Source organism: Myotis lucifugus, unplaced genomic scaffold (genome assembly GCF_000147115.1).
Source record: "Myotis lucifugus unplaced genomic scaffold, Myoluc2.0 scaffold_279, whole genome shotgun sequence".
NCBI lineage: Eukaryota > Metazoa > Chordata > Mammalia > Chiroptera > Vespertilionidae > Myotis > Myotis lucifugus.
In genome coordinates this window covers 1,146,669-1,171,016 of record NW_005871327.1, presented here as the reverse complement: position 1 = coordinate 1,171,016, position 24,348 = coordinate 1,146,669, and the positions used below count along the sequence as shown (strand labels likewise).

Sequence of the window (24,348 nt, the reverse complement as noted above, 5' to 3'; positions counted from 1 at the left end):
TGAACTACCTAAAGATCCTGGAGTAAACTCGATGGGCCCTCACAAATGCCACCATCTGTCTGTGTACAGTGCCCTGCCTGCCCTCCTGCAGTTTTTTCATTCTTCAGAAGTCAGCGCTGACATCAACACTCTGCAGAAGTCTTTTTATTGTCACCTTTTCCTAATCCTTTTTTTTTTTAGCTAAATGCACCTTTGTGCACCACCCTGTGCTCTCTCTGTTTAACCCCATCTTCTTTTAAAGTGTGTGAGCTCCTTCATGCAGATATTAGAAATTAGTCCTAATATTTCTCTGCCTTTTTAAGTAAATGATGGTGAAATAAACCCGTTTTAAAGTGGCTCAGGTTTATCACTGAGGATTGTACAGTGTTGTAATGTAGTGTTTGTCTCCGCTTACCTGTAGAAAAGATGAGCCAAGATTTGAGTTTTATTCTAGGTAGCCCCTGCTTTGAACTCTTTTTACTTATTCTCCCTATTTGTCAGTCTGTCACCCTTCTAGTTGTTCTGTTGTTTTCTGGTGTCAGTGTTTATCTACTTTTAACAAAGCACCCCTTTTCTTTTCCTTCCTTTTCAATGATCACATTCTAATTTCTGGGCTGGGAACTCACAGACCTGAACATTATTTATACACACACACACACACACACACACACACACACACACATACATACACATTCCTAAGCTACTGAACGACTGGTCAACCGGTTGCTATGATGCGCACTGACCACCAGGGGGCAGACGCTCAACACAGGAGCTGCCCCCTAGTGGTCAGTGCGCTCCCACAGCCAACCTCCCGCGGCCCTGACCCCCGGCTGGTCGGCCCCGATGGCCCTGATCTGGCCGGCCGGCCAACCTCCTGCAGCCCCCATCAGCCCCAATCGCTTGCCAGGCCGAGGGACCCCACCTGTGCACAAATTCATGCACCAGGCCCCTAGTTTGTTATAATAAGGTAAACGAAAGGACTGTGAGAGACTCACAAACAGCTCCAGCTTAGCTCACAAACTTTGCAGTAACTTTTTATTATTGCTTTCAAGAGTTTTTACACTTGTTTTTGTTTGCAGCTGGATTTGAGGTAACTGGAACTCTAACTTCCATTTAAGTGGGGTGTAAATCTAAATTTTGCAGAAGAGATAATCCAGGTTTTATACTCAGATAACACAGGGCTCTAATGATTGTAATGTTTTATGTACATTTCTTTGAAATGGATACATCAACACCTAGCTATTTTATATATTAATAAAATTATATAGGTTTCAACTGTACAATTCTGTACAAACTGATAATGTAGAGAATATTTTTATTGTAGAATTCCACACATCATTTAAAATTATTAGTTTCATTTTGGACATTTAAAGATATTCATTCTAGAATCTACTCTCCTCGTTTTTGAAAACTATGTAATGGTAATAGTCACCCATTTATTGAGTACTTTGTATGCATCAATCATTGTGCTAGGCACATGATTACCTAACTTCATCCTCACAGTTCTAAAGGCAAGTGTTAATATTATCTGTTTTAAAGATGGCGTAACTCATCCTCACAGTTCTAAAGGCAAGTGTTAATATTATCTGTTTTAAAGATGGCGTAACTAGACTTCGAATTTAAAAAATTATTTTCAACTCTCCAGTGATGGTTTGCCCACTATTCCATTAATATTTTTATAATGTTTTTATTGTTGACATATAATTCATATACCATATACTTCATCCTTTAGCAGTCATGCACCCAATTGATCTTCAATAGCAGCACCCACACACCACCCAGTCCTAGGCAACCACTAATCTACTTTCTGTCTGTAGATTTGCCTGTTCTGGACATTTCATAGAAATGGAATCATACAATATGTGGTCTTTTGTGTCTGGCTTCTTTCACTTAACAATGTTTATAATTTCATGGTTCATCGATGTTCATTCCTTTTCATTGCTGAAAATATTCCATTGCATGGATATATAACACACTTTATCCAGTCATCATTTGATGGACATTTGTCTCCAATTTTTGGCTGTTATTAGTAGAGCTGCTATATCCCATTAATATTTGCAACAAACATTTGCAAATATTTCGGAGAGTCAGTGGAAAAATATTAAACTAGGAGTTCTGAAACCTAAGGTCTACTCTAGCTTTGGTAGTAATTCCATATTCACTAAAGGAGATTTGACTAAAATTTCTTTGCCCTACCATAGTCAAAAATTTCATTTTATTTTTTGTCTTTTCAAGTGTGGGGCCTCAGACTGAGTCCTGCAGCAGAAGAAACATTAGGTCATTACAACTGTAAGTTCTACACTGCAGCTGGAAATGTAATCCATTTTAACCTTAATTTTTTTTGTGAAGTTACAGTTGGATAATACTTAAAAGTTCAATTTTACATTGCTCCTCTTTTGATGAAAAGGTGCTCTATTATATCAAATGATAGAAATTGTAATAAAAATTTTAAAAACAGCGAACACTGGATTGTACTAAGTAAATATTTTTATTTATCCTCATTTTTTATTTCTGGCAGGGAAAGAGATAGTCCTAATTTCTTTCATTTGTCACCACAATCTTCTAAATTCATCTTGCTTCCCCTTTTTTTAAAAAAAAATATATTTTTTTTTATTGATTTCAGAGAGGAAGGGAGAGGGAGATAGAAACATCAATGATGAGCGAGAATCATTGATCAGCTGCCTCCTGCACGCCCCCATCTGGGGATGGAGCCCTGACCTTGAACCGTGACCTCCAGGTTCATAGGTCAAAGCTCAACCACTGAGCCAGCGGGTGGGGCCATCTTGCTTTCTCTTTATACATAAAGAGGATGTTTGAGGATTTAAGGAAATGCTAGTTGACCATTTTTGTGAATTTAAAAAATTAAACTTATTAGGAGGACAGTGGTTAATAGAATTATATAGGTTTCAACTGCGTAATTCCAGTTGACCGTTCTGACATGCATGAAGGCTGGAGCAAACGTCCTATTTCCTTGACCACGCGGGTAAATTCGGTTTTGACTTTGATTGGTGGGCGGGACGGGGAGACCTTCTGGCCCACATCTGATAGCTGATTCGCAATATGCTTATCTACCCAGGAGACAAACCCGTGTTTGACGTTAACAGCTAAGAGAATAGTGTACAGAAACACTCGTACATGTCCCACACCTTCCAAACACTGGCGAGCGGCAGGTCCCCGCGGGAAATCTCACAACCAAGAGAGCGCGGCCTCGGCCAGTCGCCGACGCTGGGAGACCTGCGTGTGTGTCGGGGGGAGGAGGTCCCGCTGTCTCCATGGAAACCACCGAGCGGCAGGGCCTGCGAGGCCACCTGCCCAGGAGCCCGAGAGTCCGCGGCTGCCAGTGCCGCAGGCTGCCGTCTGCGCCTGCGCGCGCCACAGGCCTCTTCGTCAGAGAGGCCCGGATGGAGGACGCTGAGACGCGCCGTTGCCATGGCAGCCGGGTCCCGGCTGCGTAGGTAGCAGGTGCCGGGGTCTCCCTCGCCTCCTTGTCAGAGCTAAGGAAGAGGAGGAGAGGAGAGCACCCCCGGCCATCTCTGTGACCTCAGCCTCCGCACCGCACAGGCAGGAGGGGCTGTAAGGGACCAGGGACCGAGGGAAGGACGGTGCGGACTTGTTTATGGGGGAGCGAGTGAACCGGGGGAGCTGCCGGGACAGGTGGGAGAAAGGGGGCGGGAGACCAGGGGGCAGAGCCCTCCTGTGGGCTCCGCATCCTCCCGAGTCCCGCGTCCGCGGAGCCTGGCGACGCCTGGCTGTTGGCGGGTCTGTCATTGTTGCGTAGCCTTTCCCTCCCCACGGCTCCTCCCTGGGACGGAAAACTCACTCCCCCACATCAGCTCCTTCAGGAAGAGGCCAGGCCGTCGCTGAGTCCCTGGTACCTGGGATACAAGGAAAACGACCCCCTGGTGTTTGTTAACTGTTATGTATCGTTATGCTTGGGGTGACAGATTATAAGTTTTTTTTCTTTATTTTTATTGTTGACACTATTACAGATGTCCCTATTCATCCCCCCTTTCTTCCCTCCACTCAAACCCCGACCCCCTCCCTGTGGCCATCATCACTGTTGCCGGTGCCCATGGGTTAAGCACGAGTGTTCTCTGTTGATCCCTTCACCTTCTTCAGTCCTGGGAACCGTCTCCGCAGGATGCAGCAGGAAGAAGGGGCCGGTGGTCTCGGGATGTGACCACGGGGTCGATTTTGCTTAAGTTCTTATTTTATGTTAAAAGGCGTTCTCTTTGACATTCTTTGCATGTTCTTAGAATTTAAACACCCTTGTGTTTAAAAGGAGACGAGATAAGAGTGGAGTCTGTGACTTAGATGAAACTATATTTGTAAGTTGTGAATCCTGAAAGTTATCAACATTGTGTATATCCCTGGACTCAGGCTCAACACTAAAAAGGTGGGCAGTCACGTTCCCTCGTGGGAGTTAGCAGACACCAGGGAGAAGGAATTACTTTCTGTCTCTTACTATAGTTCCTGTTAAAGTAGTTCTCGTCCAAGCCAGTTACATGGATTTCTAAGGAGGACAAACATGTAAATTTAAATGTGTGAAACTTACAGGAAATGTGTTGGGCGATTCCGTTGGTGTGAGGAGTATTTTTGTTGGAGCATGTTGACTGTGTATCATATGGCCAGTACCCTGGGAATGAAGATTAAAGGGACTGGAGGGGATTGAATATCCGGTGACGCACTTGAAAAAGGCTTAATAGGCAACAAGAGTTTATAATTCATGTTCTTTGTTTACTTGGGAACTAGCCATGAATTTTTTAAAGTTATAGGAAAAGAATGGCACTTTTGATTCGATGCAACCTATCAGTTACTTCTCAGAGTCACTTCAACTGTGGCTTTTTTAAGTATGGTATATTAGTATGACGTAATAACACCTAATATGTTTAATTTGTCATCATTTTATTTTTATTTATTATTTTTATGCTATGGTTTGGATTTAAATTTGAGTTTTCACCTGGGTGAGATTCTTTGTAAGTAATAAAGCATATTAACGAAAGTCTTTAGACAACCATTTATTTACAAGGTCCACTCTGTTTATTATAAAGTTGAGGGAAAGCATGGGAGAGTTCCATACAAATCTTATTCTAACAATTAGTTATGTAACTTACACATCTTAACATAGTACATTTCAAGATCCCTGCTCTGAAAAGAGGGCTGATGGTCCTAAGGCATTTGTGACTGTGAAAAATGGAACTAGGTATGTGTTTTGAATCACAGTGAGTTTCAGTTTATTCTGCATGACTCATGGCAACCTTATTTCACTTGCTAGGTAAGTAAGCATAACAGTTGATGTGACTTAGTCTGCCTTGCAGGTAGGCAGTGGTGAGTAAACTCACTCTGCAATACTGACTTGGTTTCTCTAGGTCACCTCAAAGTATTATTGCTCTCAACCTCTGACTTACAAATTATCACAGCTTTACTCTGAGTCCTTTAAGAACGTCCATTTTGTAATCTTAGTTTAAAAGAAAGAAATATCTAGAAGTAATTATAGTCCAACTAATACATTAGAAATAGTTATAATTATCCAGTTGAATAATTGACATTTCAGTTACCCAAGACTAACTTTGTCTTGAGAAGGAAAGGAAACCAATATGAAGAACTAGACAAAGAAAGATGCCATTTAAATGAGACAGACTCCACAGTGTTTTTAAATCTTGAACTTAGTTATTTAGATACCAAGTATTTATTTTATTTTTTTGTAGTATACATATATATATTTACATTCAGTATTTATTTTGTGTCCGTTTCAGGTGTGGTTAGACAACTTTACACAGTGCTCCCTCTGATATTTGCAGTACCCAACTGGCACCATACATAGTCATTACAATATTATTGACTACTTTTCCTATGCTGTACTTTACATCCCCATGACTATCTTGTAACTACTAATCTGCACTTCTCTTTTTCTTTTTCCATGACAGTTTCCCTTTTTTATATTCTGTTTTGCTCAATCCCTCTCCCCTCTCCCCTTTCCCTGCCTCCCATCTCCCCTCTGCCACTGACAGCTGTCCTCCTGCTGTCGATGGTCTGTCTCTGTTTTGGTTGTTAGATACCCTTTACCGTGGTGCTATGCATTTGCTTTTAAAATTCTCTTGCTTTTCACGAGTTGGCAGTTGTTTGTTCATTTGCATCTTACAGAAAAGGTTAAAAGCAACCTTAAGAGTCATCTAGCTCAACTTTTCTAAAGCTTCGACCTGGAAAACATTCATGCCCGAGTCATCTTCTAGGCATCTCACCTCACTTCAGGACAAGCTCTGAAATGGAACGTCTCTCTTCCACGTACCTAAACCTGCTCCACGTTTCCAGCCCTCGTACTAATTGTACTACTCGACGGGATACAAGTCCACTCCCCTTCACATGGCAGCCTTTTCAATAGTGTTTAACAGGTGCCATCCAGGGCCTGCTGTCATCCAAGTGCTCCCCAGAGTCTGCTGCTAAGACACTTTACCTCACAACCTACCTTCTTCCCTTCTCCTCTCTTTGATCCCCTCTCCTGGCCTGCTAGCCCCATGAATGACTCCTAGCTTGTCTTCTGTTCTTTAAACGGCAGCAGCACAGGAATCGGTACAGGGCTTCCTGTGTTGTTTCTCACCCACAGTCTCAGCCTTGGAGCTCTTTTACGTTTTGGGTATCTCCATTTTTAAACTCATTTTGAACCCAGTGTTCACCAAGCCTATTGCAGTGTTTTTCACGTGTAGTGCTGAAAAGCCCTGCCACGTGTCTGGTGCAGCCAGTGGAAAGATGGCCCCCCACATGCTTCTACTATCATTTGTCGGTGAACAGGGGAAGGAAAACAATTTAAATCTCACTTTAGTAAAATTGGTACCAGGACAAGGTGGTCTCCTCAAATGTTTGGGGAGAATAAAGTGAAGCTAATGGCTAAAGCAAAGTTCCAATGGGTAATTTATCAATTCAGCCACAATAGCTCTCATGTTACATCTTTATCAGTGTGCTGAGGTCTCTCGCATTCTTGACATCCATTTGTTCTACTTCCAAAACAAGTTTTAGGCAACTTATTCTTGGTGGAGGAGCCAGAGAAGCAGGTATGGGAACAGGCTCCCAGATGCTTGGAGCCCTAACATCAGATTTCTACAGTTTTTTTGAAACTGGGTCTAATATTCTGTGTACATTTAAAGAGCATGGCTCTTTAAGTCAATAGTGAGAAATGTGTAGATTATCGCTATATAGTTCTACCTTTGGCTATTTTGTGACAATTAAATCTACATAATTTTCCCTCAACCCTTTTCTTTGTGAAAGATAATATGACATCAAACTGACCCCTCCATATTCCTTCCAGATCTTTCTTTAGTGGTATGTTTATGTTTAGTTCCAGGCTTGTCCATGTGTGTTTGTTCTTTCTCGTGCTGTTCTGTTTGCGTGGAATAGCTGATGGACTCTCAGACTCAGTAATCAAACCCTGCTCAGCTTTCCATGGTATTTGCAATTTAGACTGAGTTCATTGCTTCTTTTATCCCTTCTACAGTCCTTCATATACACCTTTATTACATTTATTTACATTTTTATTTTTCCCTACATTTTAAATTTATGTGTTTTGTTTATGTTTGCCTTCTGTACTTGACTGAGTAGGCCAGAGGTCTTGTATAATCTTTATAGGAATACTAGAGGCCCAGTGCACAAAATTCATGCACAGGTAGGGTCCCTAGTGGCTGCCAGCCAGCTGCTGGCCAGGGCCTTCCTTTGTTACACACTGCCCTCTGGTGGTCAGCACACATCATAGCGAGTGATTGAACTCCCGGTCTCCTGGTCAAACTCCTGAGGGGACACTTTGCATATTAGGCTTTTATATATATAGATTATAGGTGTGTGCAAAATTGTGCATATATGTGGTATGGTCACACACATATACAGACACATTATAGGTAGAGATTTACATGCTTCTTTTGTTTGAAAAGTTGTGCACAAAAAAATTAACATGGCTATGCACTGACCTCAATTTGAAGATAACTTTAGCTTAGCTCTTTTAAAAATGATCATTTCATTTCATTTCACAAACATTTATTAACTTTCATCTGACATCTCTATTTATTGTTACTGTCTTCTAGTATTAGGCATCAGAGTTTGTTTTTTTTAACAAAAAAAATGTTTTATTTAGAGTTGACAACAGCCTGACTTCTGTGGAAACCAGCATTTACCATAAATGAGAATTAGTTATTACTTAGTTAAAAAGCTCTCAGGTCACAAATTATAGTTACGCCTATAAGTGACTAGGACAGGGGTGGGCAAACTTTTTGACTCGAGGGCCACAATGGGTTCTTAAACTGGACCGGAGGGTCGGAACAAAAGCATGGATGGAGTGTTTGTGTGAACTAATATAAATTCAAAGTAAACATCATTACATAAAAGGGTACGGTCTTTTTTTTTTTTTTAGTTTTATTCATTTCAAACGGCCCGCGGGACTAGATCCTTCTTTAAGAAGGTGGGGAAACTGAGGGTGGGGATTGATAACTTGTGTTCATTTGAACATAAGAAAATGCAGATGAGTGAGACTAAGAAGCTGAGTCATGTGCTGTGAGCGCTCTGACGCACAGGCGTTTTAATGCTACCCGGGGAATGTGGAACATCCCTCTCTAAGCCGCCGATGGTCTTCTTATCTGCCTCTTAGTCTCCTTGCAAATTCCGGCTTCGGGAATTGGGGGGAAGTGGTTAGGAGTAGTACACTTGGAAAATGTCTGGCCACTGTAAGTCCACAGGCACATGTTTATTCTGAGCACCCCATGTTTTGTGGGTCTGTGTTAATGAGCTTATCTTCAATATTGGTCTTTAGACTCACATACACCTGAAGTGCACATAGCATAGACCTTATCTCTTTTTGTCTCACAGCATTATTCCCTAACACACAGAAAATGGATGAAAATAAAGATACTGATTCCAAAGAAACTGGAGAATATGAAGATGACTTTGAAAAGGACCTGGAGTGGTTAATTGATGAAAAAGAACAAAGTGATGTCAACATAATAGAGGTATAAATAAATTGCCAACAGCAACAAAGTGTTTTGTAATTCTTGAAGAGTTTCATATTATCTCGTCTAAACCTCACAAAATTTCTTTAATGTACATAGAACAAATGACATCATCCCATCTTATAAATGAGAAAATAGAGGCACGGAGAGTTTAAATGTTGTATCTTAAGGCACGGGTAATTAGTGAGAGAACAGGGGTTAAGTTAGCACTTAATAAAGCTAAAATTATAATTCTAAAATTGAATTTATATAATATAAATAATATAATTAATTGCATGAAAAGCAAAAAAATGAGTACAATTCATTTCTAGTTTATATAAATGGGTAAAATGGAGATTTAATGTGAGTGACAAATGAAGCAAATCCTCAAAAAACATAGTCTTTTGGCTAATATTTGAAATCTTAAGAGTAAATAAGCTCTGAGCAACAAAGAAAAGACAAGTGAATGAGCTCTTCAGGGAATTAATATAGAAAAATATAGAGGGTCTATTACTTTTTTTCTCTAGAAAATCTAGAGGTAAAAATTGATCTGGGATTTGGGTTCTGCAGAAAATGGCAATAATAATCTCAAGGGATTCTAAGAACCTCAAAATAATTAGGACTTGACCAATGGCAGTAACTTTTAATGGTCTTGGGGAGAAAGATACTTTTTTTTTGAAGAATACAAATATAAAAAGAAAACATTAAAAATATATACTTCTGAAAATGTAAAGGGAGGAAAATCTTATAGAGGGTGGAATATTAAAATAATATTTATAGTTACCTTTTCATGCATTGGCATAAAATACTTTAAATATCAGTATAGCACTCAATACCATCAAATACAGATTTAGAGTTAAAATTTCCTGACTGCTGTTGTCCATGCATTTCTCCTGGGGTGCTCACAAATGTGAGTTAGAATATTATGAGCAAAGTGCGAGCAGGAAGCACATGTATTTTTCCATTTCTAAAACAAATTACATGAATCTGAAAATCCATTTCTGTTTTTTTTTACATATAAATAAAGTGTCTCCATTTTTGCTGAAAAGAGAACCTCATATATATATATATTTTTTAGATGGCTTGTGGGAATGAAGAGAGCATTAGCAAAGAGTTAAAAGAGAATGAAACAGAAGCCGAACACACGGGACAGCTTCCTGATCCTGACACATCCTCGAGGGATGAGGCTTCACCAAGAAGAAATGACTTCATTTCCGTACCGAGTAGTCAGTCTTTGGAACCCATGTCAGATTCAGACAGTGAAAACTCCTTCCAGGAATCCAAACTGGAAAGCCAGAAAGATGTGGAGGAGGACGAGGATGAGGAAGTGAGGAGATACATTATGGAGAAAATTATACAAGCCAACAAGATTCTACAGAATCAAGAACCCGTGAATGACAAGAGGGAGCGGAAACTGAAGTTCAAGGACAAATTAGTGGATCTCGAAGTTCCTCCGCTGGAAGACACTGACGACTACAAACGTTGTTTTGAAAATGAGAGCAATGTGTCTGGGAAACTGTCGCAGTTACATATTTCCAATGAACTTGGACAGGAAGGTGTGCTCCTGTCGCTCCCTGGCGGGAGCTGTGAGGAGAACAAGGACAGGAAGGTACTGGTCGAGAGAGACGGGAAGTTTGAACTTATGAATCTGCAAGACATTGAGAGTCAGGGGTTCTTGCCCCCCATTAGCAATGTCAACAGTTCAGAACATGACGCTCAGCAGTCATCAGCCAGGTCCTCCAGCTCAGCTGTCAGTGGTGTCAAGAAGGAAGAGCCTGCAGCAAAGACCCAGGGCTCATCCACAGAGGAGCCCGCGGCTTTCCCCCCTCAGCCGCCACCCAACCCCAAGGCTCGGCCCAGCTCTGCTGCCAACTCAGAGCCCAGTAAGGGGAATGGGAAGTCTAATCACAGGATACAGTCTGCCAATGTCTCTCCAGTGACCTCCACGTATTGTCTTTCTCCGCGACAGAAGGAACTGCAAAAGCGGCTGGAACAGAGGAGAGAGAAGCTGAGGAGGGAGGTGAGAGCGCATGGGCACTGGGTGGAGAGGAGAGTCTGTTTTCATATTTCACAGGTGCCGCAGCAATGGAAACGGTCCTTCACCAAAGTATTTCTTCCAAGTGTTGGGCGTATTTGCCTGGTTGCTTTGTTTTCCTGTCGGAATATGAAGGGTTGAGTGTTCAGAATGGGTATGGACGGGATGAACACCATGACTACCTTGGTCCTTCGTGTAAGGCTCCCAAAGCCCCGTAAAGAACACCTGGGTTGGAGCGGGGGTCGAGCTCAGTGGGGACTTCATCTGATCCTTTCATTGTAAAGGTGAGGCTCAGAGAAGTCAGGTGACTGCTGAAAGGAACCTAGATGGGAAGGTAGAGGCAAGCTGTGCTGGGGTTTAGGAAGCAACAGGTAGAATTGGATTATAATTCTGTGGCGTGTGTGTGTGTGTTTCATGTATCGTGTATGCCTATAATCCCTTGAGTTCAGGGATTTTAGTTTCAAATTAAGAATAGAACTAATAACCTTAGTGAAATATCTCCAGAATGCCTTATGGAATCCAAAATTATTATTTTGGGGTATTTTTTTGCTCTTAAAATAAAAGTATTTTATAATTGAAAACTCCAGGTGCCAAAACTGGTACGTTTTCTTGAAATGACTTGAATGCCCCAAATTCTCTGTTTTACTGGATAAGTAATGGTGTTAAGCTGAACCACACAAAATGTCTAACTGTAAATACCAAACCTCAGCAGAATCGTGGGCTAATAGGATGTTACAGTTAGAGGAAAGCTTAAAGATCATGTTGCAGATCAGAAAACTATAGTGTAGAAAGTTTAAGTAACTTTACCAAAGTCATTCAATTTGTTTGTAGCAAAGTTGGAGTAAAAAATCCCAGTTTTCTTGGCATTCATTGAGAAATAGTATATTTTCCATTTAGGCAGGAAACTACTGGGGGAATCTCTGTGTTTATCAGGAACTCACATTCTCAGAAAAAGTGAAAAACAGAGTCAGCAAGAACATGGAGCCCATGGCCCACTCAGGCGGAGTCTGAAAGGATGCAGACTCAGTGTTTTCTGGCTCGGCCACTGGTTCTAAACTCTAACAGTCAGGCTCCGCTTACTTGGATCAGATACATAACAGTACTTAAAGCAGCGGTTCTCAACCTGTGGGTCGCAGCCCTTTGGCGGTAGAACGATCCTTTCACAGGGGTCGCCTAAGACCATCCTGCATATCAGATATTTACATGACGATTCATAACAGTAGCAACATTACAGTTATGAAGTAGCAATGAAAATAGTTTTATGGTTGGGTCACAACATGAGGAACTGTATTTAAAGGGCCAGAAGATTGAGAACCACTGACTTAAAGTCTCTGTTAACTTTATGACAATTAAAAAAAATGCATCTGTTGAGAGTAACTGGACGCACACAGCCATGCATATGTGTGGGCGTATTTCTGTAAAAGTGATGGAGGATGTTTTACACCATTTCAGTATCTCTCACCAGTGAACTAAGGGTAACTGTGACTGGTGTGGCTGGTAGATTGTTCTGTTTGCATTTGATCCTCTTCTCTGGGCGTCACACACACTATTGTTTCCTCGTGTCAAAGATCCGCATAGCTGTTCCCCTTCCCTCGTACTTGCTGAAGGCATGGGCTTTATAATCTAAGGCTTTAAAAATATTACTTAGCTTCTTTCACAGCTTTATTTTTTATGCCCGACAAAATATTGCTGGGCTGGCTGCTGTACTCTGGCTCTCTGCTAAGGGAGCCATTTCTCCGTTCTCCCTGGCAGCTCTGTTAGCTGGGCTCTGGCTGATGTTGTCTGTGTAAGTGTCTAAAGGTTCCTTCTGGAAAGATAATCGTCCTACCATACTGTCCGTGTCCATGCAAGGCATCCAACGTCCTTTTTTTTTTTTCGTAAAAAGGAACTATATATAATGTAAGCTCCATTAGGGTTTAGAAAATAGTAGACAAGCATGTTAATAGGTATTTTATGCTGTTAAGGGGATAGAATTTTGCCTTTCCTTCCTATATTGTGTTCCATCCAAAGGAATTAGAAGGACTTTCTCTGTTGTCAAAGCGTAAGGAAAGGATTCTGAATTCCATTCTTTGAGAAAATGTAAGCAGGGATTGTGTCGTTCAGTTCATTTCAGTGATGACTTTAGTGTTGGGAGAGACTGGAGACCTGTGAAGGCAGCTCATGTCAGAGGTGAGAACAGTGCGTACACGGCAGGGTGAGTGCCCTCAGGCCGAGCTCGCTGCTGTTCCCACCACCGCGCCGCGCGGCTCCCACACGCTGCTTCATCGCTGTCAGTAACTGGGTCCATGAAGTACCTCCCTTCAGGTTTAAGTCACTCCCTTTTAGAATGTTAGCTGGATAATTCAGGTTTAAAAATTCATTTTGTTCTTGCATTTAACTAATTATCTAAACATTTTTCCTGATAGCAAAGTGTTAATTTATGAATATATGCTAGCTGAAAATATGTTTAAACATAATAATAAAAATTCCAAACACATCTAAAGGTGCCACTAACCCTCTGTTCTCATCCAGATTCAGAAATCGCTGAGATTTTGGCGTATTTGCTTCACCTCCTTCGTGGGCTAAGGGATTTTCAGAGGAGGTCCTAGACAGCACATGGTGGCTCACTTACACCCTTCAAAGTACATCTCTAAGTGACTGCAGCCTTTTCTTTTGCAACCACAATGCCATTTATTACAATGAACAAATGTAACAATAATAGAAAAGCATTTAGAACATCTTTCTGCTTTCACGGACATCATTCAGTGCTTCTGTGGCTTAGCTGCATTTAAGACCAAAATTAAAGTAGGAAGTGGAGGAGAGATTCAAGGAATTCCTGGACAGTATGTATTATACACCCATATAATTGTAGCCTTTGTCTCTACAGTTTGATTTATCTCAAAAAATATTTATTCTCTTCCTAAGCAAATTAGAGGCATCATCATCATTATTATTATTATTATTATTATTATTTTTAAAGAACACCTAGCTTTTCGATGGAAAGTTTTAGAGGCAGGGAATTCTAACTTCAGATCTCAAAATATCTCTCTCTACTCTAAGGACTCACCTACGATTTTTAAATCTTTTATTAATGCCTTTTGATGTTCTTTCCACCAGGAAGAACTACGGAAAATAGAAGAAGAGAAAGAAAAGAAAAAGGAGAACGACATAGTGTTTAAAGCGTGGTTGCAAAGGAAAAGAGAGCAGGTCGTAGAAATGAGGAGAATTCAGCGAGCAAAGGAAATTGAAGACATGAGCAGTAGAGTAAGTAAAACTTCTATGAAAATTAATTTCATACAGAGATGGAGGTGGGATTTGTTTACGGAAGGGCATCAGAATGTCAGACTAAGAACATCTGCGAGTAGAGAGACTGGTCCAGGAACCACCCTCGCAAAAGATGCATCAGGCGCATCCTAAGAAGCCTTGCAAAAATCCAGTGACTCCTATTTCATTTAAACTGTCATAGCACCAAATAGGGAAAGCTACCAATTTTTTTAGACAGTGTGACTTTTATATTCAAATAGGGCAAAGATGGGGTGCACATACAAAATACCCCTACACCTGCATTAAGAAGTGTGCTTTCAAGTGTTTTTATTTTTACCAACATGATAGGTAGAAAATGTTGTTGCATTGCAGTGTTATTTTCAGCAAGACTGATCACCACTGAGCTGTTTGAATATTCTTTTCATAGAAAAATTCTTTGTCAACTTTTCTGTTAGGAAATCTTCTTTGAGAAATCTACTGCATTACTTTTTTCCTTTGGTTTTTCATTTTTTGGTTTTGTAATGCAGAAATGTTTGGTTTTATATGGTTGTATTTAAAAAAACATAAAAACAAATCCTAGAAATATTAAAACATAATCTAGTAAAGCACAATATAAAACCCTACATTCAGTCTAGGAGAAAATTTTGTCTATTTTGTCTTCAACTTACATCCCGAGTCCCACATCTTCATCTAAACCACCACTGCGTGTTGCCTGACCCGCTGCAAAAGCCTGGTAACTGCTCCTCCTTCTTCCACCTTGCCCCCAACTCCATTCCGTCTCCAGCACAGCAGCCAGGGTGAGCCTCTGAATGCGGAGTAGATTGCATCAGGTACGCTCAGAAACCTCCAATGGCTCCTCATCTCCAAATAAAGTCCCAAGTGCCTACCACCGCCTACAAGGTTGTACACTGTCAGATCCCTGTTATTCTGACTTCGTCTCCTTCCACTTGCCAGCCACTTTGTGACAGCTTCATTTTGACTTTGCTTTTTATTGAACGTGCAAAACACAGCCCCTTGTCAGGTCCTTTGCTGTGTTACCAGTGCTTGGAAGACTGTCAGGATGTCTCCAAACTCGCTCCCTCACTTTCTCTCTAAATACCCTCCTTTCTCCTCACCTTCCCATTATTAGTTTCTCTCCTTACCACACTTTTCTTTGCATCTGACATACCAGTCGGTCAATCAGTCATCTATTCTTATCTGCTCGTCTAGAACAACACTTCCCAGTGTGGCTTTCTGAGCTGATGGAAACACCCTGCACCTGTGCTGGCGATCAAGACACAGTGTGGCTGTGAAGCCCTGGAAATGGAGCTAATGTGACCAAGATGCTGAGTGTGTAATTTTCTCTGTCAGTAGCCACATGCGACTAGCAGCTACTGCGTTGTACAGTATCGGCCTAGGATGTATGGGAGAGCTGACCTGGTTTGTTCATTGATGTGACTGAGTACTCATGTGCCTGTAGATAGTCTATATAATAGATACTCTGTAAATATCCGTTGAATGAGTAAATGGACAGAGATACCCATCAATCCTGTTGGTTCCTGAATTCCTGTCTCTTCTGGTCTATAATTCCAGATGAACACTTTCTGTCATCTGCAGTTCATCGGTATCCTTTAGGTCCATGAGTCCTCTTCACCAGGTTCAGCGTTGTACACGAAAGACCCTAGGCCACATGCATTTCATAACTGAGACCAGCATGCTTTGCCATGTGGATCGCAGGTAAAGGAAAATGCAAGGTGTAAGAGAAGGTCTGCTCCATCACGGGCTCATATTTGGGGGAAGTATTAAGTGAGTGTTCTAGCCAGGCATCCATCCCAAGGCCCCAGATCTGTCCCTTTGCTCTCTTTATTCTCCCAAATATCTCTTTCAACACAATGGGCTACTCCCACTAGCTGCTGCTTATGACAAAGCTTCATGGCTGTTACCCTTATGAGAGATTCTACGGCTGCAAATGCTAAAGCCACTCTCCATAAGAGTAGTTACAGCTTTGGAGGTGGGCTGGGCAGCTAGACGCTCTCAAAGCTAAAAATCAAAGCTGGGATCTCGTGAAGTTCCATGGTGGCGGCAGATGAAGTGGAAGCTACACTGACACTCTCCCAGGACCAAACTGGAATTACAACTAAAATATAGAAAAACCATCCTGAATAATCAAATGAAGGCCAGCTGGAGAGAGCCCTGAGAACCAAGGATGTCAAGTGGAGACCACATACAGACTGGTAGGAAGTCAGAATCACCTGGAGGCTGCCCGGGCAGCAGCTGAAGTTCCGGAGGGATAGCTCAGCTATGGGGGGTTCCCACTGACAACTCTGGGGTCTAAACCCCAAAGTTAGCATCTAAAGAAAGGCTGAATAACGTAAGTGTTGGATCTTTGGTTTTCAGACTGTATTCCACGGACATTCTTCAGATTGCTACAAAGACCTCAACTCTACTCACATTGCCTTTCTCCAACTGTTTTGTTTGTGCAAAATTATTTTTTCTTGTCAAAGGGCTCAACTTTGCAAGTCGCTATGTTTAGACCTTTATTTATTGATGACAGTCATCCCCCAGTACCTGTGTGGGATTGATCCCTGGGTCCCTCTGCGATACCAAAATCCCTGGATGCTCAAGGCCCTTATATAAAGGGTGTAGTATTCGCATATAACCTACATAATCCTCTCGTACACTTTATTTTTTTATTTTTTATTTTTTTAAAAATATATTTTATTGATTTTTTACAGAGAGGAAGGGAGAGGGATAGAGAGTTAGAAACATTGATGAGAGAGAAACATCGATCAGCTGCCTCCTGCACACTCCCTACTGGGTATGTGCCCGCAACCAAGGTACAAGCCCTTGACCGGAATCGAACCTGGGACCCTTGAGTCAGCAGGCCGACGCTCTATCCACTGAGCCAAACTGGCCAGGGCCTCTCATACACTTTAAATCATCTCTAGGTTACTTATAATACCTAATAGAATGTAAATGATATGCAAATAGCTGTTATACTGTATTGTTTTCTTTCTTCTATGTATACATGTATTTTTTATTGAGAGAACATTGGTTAATAACATTTTATAAGTTTCAGGTATGCAGGATGATAATTCCATGTCTGTGTACACTGTAGTGTGCTCACCAGTTATCACCACACAATTGACCCCTTCACCCATTTTGCTCTCTTCCCACTGCCTTCCCCTCTGTTACCATCTATATATTTTCTGTACCTGACATTGTTTTTATTTTGTTTCGTTTGTTCATTTGTTTCTTTTTTGTTTTATATTCCCCATAAAAATGATTGAAATCACAGTTTTTTGTCCCTTTCCATCTGACTTATTGCACTTAGCATAGTACATTTGAGACCCATCCATGTTGTCATAAATGGCAATATGTCATCTTTTTTTATGACTAGTACACCATTGTACATAAATGCCACATCTTTTTTAACCCTTCACCTACCACAGCTTAGGTTGTTTCCGGGTTGGCTGTTGTAAATGATGCTGCAATAAACATGGGAGGGCCATGCTCACTAAGACTTTTGAAAGAAGCCACATGGCAGTGAATTCAGTGCGGAATTTTCTGACGGGGGGAGTCATTGTTGCTGATTCAAATGTGGTATGTTTGGTTTGGATATGAGGAGTGCAGGTCATGGGTTGGCATTACTATGAAAAATTTGAGTGGGACCTATTCTTGTAGGGTCCTGTAGGCAGGGTCTCAGAGTGTAGTTGTGGTTTATTCAAATTAAGCAAAGCTTGTTTTTGTAACTAGCAGGAAAACAGAGACCCACAACAAGCTTTTCGATTATGGCTTAAAAAGAAGCACGAAGAGCAGCTGAAAGAAAAAAAGACAGAAGAACTACGAAAGCAGGAGGAATGCTTGTTCTTCCTCCAGGGGACAGAAGGCCGTGAACGGGCCTTTAAACAGTAAGTCACAGGCAGGGCGCGCCCCTCCCTCACGGTCGTTTTAGAAAGTTATATATGGATAAAGCTTGGGGGAAAAAATAAGCCAAATATTGGATCTTTGACATTGCATCCTATTCACTTTTAAATCCACTTTAATAAATGTGTGAGATTCTTTGATTCCACACTTGGCACAATATTGATACCATTCTTTTAAGATAGTTTTCAACACTAAAGTTGTTTCTTATGGCACCAGTGTGGTAGCCTTTGAGAGCCCACCATTCATTCATATATCCATGTTTGTTCATTTCTTAGAGGAATGGGCCAAAGATTGATTACAGCTTCTCCTACGTAGTCCTCAGAAAAACTGAATAGTTACATTTACCTAGAACTATTTTTCTGTAAAGAAAGGCAGTCAGACTGAGGAGACCAAATGAGAGGAGATTTGGGTACATATGTTGGTGGCTCAAGGCAATCCTGATCTCTCTTCAGTATCTGGGTAAGACCCTGCATTACCTGGCTGGTTCTGAGGAAACACACCTGGCTTATAATTCTGCCAGCAGTTACTTTCATTTCTGTTTTTGTTTTTTATATATTTCTCTTTTTTTCTTTGTCTCTCTCTCTTCCTTTTTAAAAAATATATAACCCTTTATAATAGAAGCAGTAAAATTCATTGTAGAAATGGAGGGGGAAAACATCGCATTCTCATCACTCAAAAATCACTATTGTTAGGACCTTAGTGCATATATTCTAGATATTTCTCTGTATTTATAATTTAAAAATAGAAATTGAGATCATACTTACAAACTGTTCTCAATTGGCTTGTTTTCATTAATGATCTCATCTACCTCCAGCCCGTAGCCATTTTTTCCCAGTTGGCCCCCAAAATTGCTACAGTTTAATTTGCTCAAACTAGCATCCAATTCAGGACCACACTGCATTGGGTTATGATGTTTCTTTTTTTCTTTTTTTTTTCTTAAGTGCCTTTTTCTAATACAATTTTAAAGTTTAGATTTATTTCTTTAAAATAACACACACACACACACACACACACCACGTACATACTTACATACTAGATATGTGTGTATACAATGATTTTTTATGTTATTTTACCTAAGCAAGATTTATAGACTTAAATTTGTTAGAATGTGGACTCTCCATTTTTTGATGTTTTTTATGCTTAGGCTTATTTTTCTGCTTTAAGGAAGAACTAGTTTATGCAATGAAAATCAAGAGCTCTGTAATTTTCTACCAAGAAAAGCAATGCAACATTGATGCATGCTGGGATTCTCAGCCTGGTTAAGTAAGGTTTTAGCATGCAACTAGTTATAAAAAATGAGTTATTTGGAATCTATCACATACTTATTTATGTATAAAGCCATATTTTTTAAAAAAGGATAGGACCCATATCACATATAAAACTGTTTATTACTAAAAAATGTTATGTTTGCAATTTCATTGTAAGACAAACTTAATTCAAACATTCAATACCAGATATAACTATGTTTTCTTGTGTGGGCCTAGGACATAAGCCTGAAATTTTTCAGTTAATACTTTTGTGTTGTGACTACAGCGTTTCAGTGTAAAGACATTCAGTTTCTTTTAATTGGCTATGGCAGTAACTTTATAGCATGACGCATACATGCTGGTTACACCAGACCTGGTCATGTCTGTTCCTGCAGGTGGCTACGAAGGAAGCGGGTGGAAAAACTAGTGGAGCAACAAGCTGTCAAGGAAAGGACTAGACAGTTCCGACTGGAAGCAAAGCGTTCCAAACAGTTTCAGCCATATATGTCCGAAGCCAAATCCTTCCGTTTTACTGACCATTACAACTGAAGGTATCTATTAAATACTTCATTTTGAAGCCACAATCCTCAGAATTTTGGATATTATTTTTGTATGCCCCTGTGCTTTGGTTATACTCTGAATTATGGAAATGGTACATCTTTTTGGTGATGTTGACAGTGATTGATCCTTTCTTTTTTACACTAGAACAAAATAAATTTCTTCTCTTGATGTGTGTGAATGTGTTATACCCTTTCTTAGGCCATGCAACAAATTGAACAATGAATGAATTCTGCATTATTTATTCCCTTACTTCTAAATTATTTTAACGTTTCTAACAGGAAAGAACCACAAGAAAGGCACATTTCTATTCTTAGTTCTTATTATCATGAAAAAAATGCAATAGGACATTTCATAAGGCAGGAGGAGTTACCTCTTGAACAAGCCTGGCTCAAGGCCTTATATAAAGTCCTATTTATATCACCTTTAACCTTGACTAGCTGTGGCAATAAGCAATAGGGTAGGCCGACTTCTTTAAAACAAAGTGACAATACTGTTTTAGGTATGTTACAAAATTAGCCAGCTCTTAGTTTATAATGTGCCTGGTATTGTAAATGCTTTACATAAATAATTTAGTATAATGTTGGTAACAACCCTATTAGTCTTGTTTTGTCCATGAGGCCAGCAGTGTTAGGTTCACAGTGTTTGAGGAACTGCCATACTGTCTTCAATAGTGTTTGTACCATTTTGTATTCCCATTAGCAATGCACAAAACTTCCAGTTTTTTCACATTCTTGCGTTATTTTGCTTTTCTGATAATAGCCATACTAATGGGTATGAAGTACTCAATTTACATTCCCCTAATGATCGGTGATACTGAGCATCTTTTGATACGCTTATAGGCCAGTGATGGCGAACCTTTTGAGCTCGGTGTGTCAGCATTTTGAAAAACCCTAACTCTGGTGCCGTGTCACATATAAAAATTTTTTGATATTTGCAACCATAGTAAAACAAAGATTTATATTTTTGATATTTATTTTATATATTTAAATGCCATTTAACAAAGAAAAATCAACCAAAAAAATGAGTTCGCGTGTCACCTCTGACACGCGTGTCATAGGTTTGCCATCACTGTTATAGGCCATTAGTATATTTTTCGGGAGATATTTATATTCATGTCCTTTCCCATTTTTTAAATTGGGTTGCTTTTGGGTTGTTGACTTGTAATTCTTTACTTATTCTGGGTACTGGATCCTTATTAGATATGTGATTTGCAAATATTTTCACCCATTCTGTGGGTTGCCTTTTTATTCTGTTGATAGTGTCCTTTGATATACAAAAGTTTTTAATTTTGATGAAGTTCAATTTATCTTTTTGTTTTTGTTGCCTGTGCTTCTGGTATCGTAACTAAGAAATCACTGCCAAATCCAACATCATGAAGCCTTTCCTCTAAGTTTTATACTAAAACTAAAGGAAAGGCTGAAGAATCAGTTGTAAATAGTATAAGCTAGATGAAGACTTGAAATGAAATACATCATTCTGAGGGGAAAAAAGACAACATTGCATAAAGAAGATAGAGAAATTTATTGCCACATGAAATTATAAATATAACTCAGATGAATCAGACCAAAAAAATCACTAGATTGACATTAAAATACAATGTACTTTGACCAGATTTGTTTCTTGAAGGCTTCTCTATTGACAGGCACTTCTGTAATTAATTAGTATAATTTGGTATAAACATTTTATGGATAGTTTTAAAGGCCTATAAAAGGATGTTTGTGATTATCCATCATAAACAATAATGGATCTTACATAATGTAAATTTAATTGATGGGTTACATGTTTGAGTTTGTACTGTATCCTAGAAAGATCCTACTTTCTCCACCTTATTTTATAAATATCAAATTGGATATTTTGTTGCTTTGCCAAATTGAGCAAATTGTTAGAACCTGTTTCTTCTATATATATCAAGTGGCATCCACTCAAAATATGGAATCTTCTGCACAAAAACAGCAGAACACATTTTGCCGAAGCTCTTGTTAATGTGGCTGTCAGTTCCTAATTCTCCTCATATACAGCATTTATTTTTAAAAGATTTATCCCTTCACCTACTGTATTTCCTAAGCCTCCTTTGTAGCCCCTCACACCCCAAATTCACCGAAAGGGAAAAAACACTTCCTCCCTCATCCCCTCTGCTGATTATTACTTTAGAGTAGGGGTCAGTAATGGGACGAATAGGAAATATTTTAGGCTTTGCAGCCTGTTTCCTCTGCGGAGCTCTGCTGTGGTACTACAAGAGCCCACTGCAGACAGCAGTACATGATGGGTGTGGCTGCCTAAGGCCCATGGCTCTAGTTTGCCAATCACTGATTTTGATTACCAAATTAAATCTGTGCATATAAAATATATAGCAAGATAAACAATAATTTGGGGCCTAAAAGAAGGTATATAATTTTTCCCTTTTAAAGCCCATTAGGAAAAGCATCGTGTAATACCTGGGAAGCATTCCCCACTTTATATATATTTGCACTGCTTCATTCTTTTCTTACCCTGAGACATTTATTAAGAAAGGGTAACCTGGAGTCCAGTACATAAAACATTTTGGGGATATACATTATTTAAGTAGAAAGTGAGATTACTTCTAGCATTATAGGAACCCCAGCTCCCCACTAAGAATGGCTCCTGGGTAGCAGGCACATGCCTGCAGCATACCCCAATGTTACACGTTAAAGGGCAATAAGTTCTCCCTGGCAGTTGTTGCAGCAATTGAAGGTGATATTTTCGTATCTAGTATAGGGATGAAATCGCCCAATATTTTTCTTTGTAGCAAGTAAGGTGGTTGGTGAAGACTCAGAAAATGGATTATCAGATGAGCTTTCTGAACTGGTAGCTGGGTCCAAAATGTGTAGCACCTGAGGAAAATGAGAAGTGATGTCAGAAGTATGCAGCAGGGACTGTAAACCCCTTGGTTTCATTGAGGTATAACTCCCTATGTAGCTCCATTTCATTAATATGTAACTATCATAAAAATAACATCTGAATAAGGAATTTGATGAGAGAACTTATTCCGTTTCTCAAAAAGCTCTAAATTTAACAATGATGTCTAGTTATTACACTACCTAGTTTACATATTTTTTAAAAATGAAGAAATTGATGTTCTCTTATGGATACTGATGAAAACATAGAAGAAAATAAGATTATATCAATTCTACCTTAAGTTATGTCCATTTTCATCCTAAACCAAAAAGTACCCACTATCTTCTTCCTCTAGTCTTTCATGCAACTGCTTGGAATCAGGAGTCTACCCTGATTCTTCTATTGAAATCCTACTTCACAGTTTCTGATCACTGACTTATAAAAATCAATGGCTTTTCATTTTTCTTTTACTAATTTATATGCAACATTTCATGCTCACCAGCATGTTCTTGTTTTTTGGGTTTCATGGACACCATGCTCCCTAATTGTTCTGCTCTGACTTTCCCTATTCTATTGTTTTACTGAGACCCACAGCAGGAGGAACTCTTGAGTTGAAAAACTTCTCCAATAAGGAATAACATGCTAACGCTGGCTATAGTCCTGTTTCTCGTGTTCATCTTCTCCCGCCTGTCATGGTGTGATGAGGACGGGTTATGGTGGGAGAGAGGGAGGCAGTGCAATTGGAAAGGAATTGAGAACAGCACTGGTTCCATGAGCCAAGGGAAGAGAGTGCTACAAGCAAGAAGGAGCCGTCAGTTCTAGCAAACACTGCTGGCAGCAGCCGCAGAACCAGGGACACAACTTCCCAACGAAGAGAATGGAGAAGGAGAACAGAAAGGTAAAGATGACGGGTTTAGTTTTAGCCACCGATTCATTTAGTAAATAGAGTACCTACTTTGTGCAAAGGATTATACCAGACCTTGAGGACACATCAGAAACAGCCCTCGCCCTTAAAAAGCTTGTAGTTTGGGAGATGGAGAATCAAACAGTTGCAATTTTACATGTTAAAGAGCTATATGTACAAAATGTAATGGAAGCCTGGAGGAGGAAACATCTAGGTTTTCCAGTGAGATTCGGGGAGGGCTGATTCTTCAGATAGAGAGGTGCAGGAAGGATGGTTGAGGCAGAAGGAATAGTATGTATAGGCGGGTGAGACACAATGGCATATCTGTGGAATAACAAGTGTTTAAATACTGGCATGTAAATTGTATGTACGTGTGTGTGTGTGTGGGGGGGGTACACCTGGGAAATGATCCTTGAAAGGAAAAATGGAGTAAAGATTATGAAAATCCTTCTATAAAGAATTCAAACTCAATAAGAGAGGCTGGGAGCTGTTTGAACAGGACATTTGAACACTAACATTGGGGGCGGGGTGGCATTTTTGAAATAACTCTCTGGCAGGTGAAAAGCAAGGCAGGGATATTAGTGAGGAGGCTCTTGCAATAGTCGAGGTTGGAGGTCAGTGGTTGAACTTGGGATAGAGCACAAATTTGAA

At 40.1% G+C, this 24,348-nt stretch overlaps 2 protein-coding genes across 4 annotated transcripts in view; one reads left to right on the top strand and one right to left on the bottom strand.

Annotated features, from left to right (window-relative positions):
• The first annotated feature begins 1,677 nt into the window (after positions 1 to 1,677).
• CCDC181 (coiled-coil domain containing 181) overlaps positions 1,678 to 24,348 on the top strand; it is a 27,725-nt gene continuing 5,054 nt past the window's right edge. The window contains exons 1-6 of one of the 3 annotated variants that reach the window (XM_023763257.1): positions 1,678 to 2,268; positions 8,827 to 8,966; positions 10,024 to 10,965; positions 14,077 to 14,223; positions 17,959 to 18,113; positions 19,772 to 20,111. In XM_023763257.1, coding sequence (XP_023619025.1) covers positions 8,850 to 8,966; positions 10,024 to 10,965; positions 14,077 to 14,223; positions 17,959 to 18,113; positions 19,772 to 19,925 — 1,515 coding nt within the window. In that variant the 5' untranslated portion in view covers positions 1,678 to 2,268; positions 8,827 to 8,849 and the 3' untranslated portion in view covers positions 19,926 to 20,111. Of the gene's footprint in view, positions 2,269 to 7,342; positions 7,420 to 8,826; positions 8,967 to 10,023; positions 10,966 to 14,076; positions 14,224 to 17,958; positions 18,114 to 19,771; positions 20,112 to 24,348 lie in introns of those variants that run through there. The other 2 variants (XM_023763258.1, XM_023763256.1) reach the window with 2 other exon arrangements.
• The window catches only part of BLZF1 (basic leucine zipper nuclear factor 1), an 18,490-nt gene continuing 15,581 nt past the window's right edge, over positions 21,440 to 24,348 (bottom strand). The window contains exon 7 of the mRNA XM_006099605.3: positions 21,440 to 22,789. Coding sequence (XP_006099667.1) covers positions 22,604 to 22,789 — 186 coding nt within the window. The 3' untranslated portion in view covers positions 21,440 to 22,603. The remainder of the gene's footprint in view (positions 22,790 to 24,348) is intronic.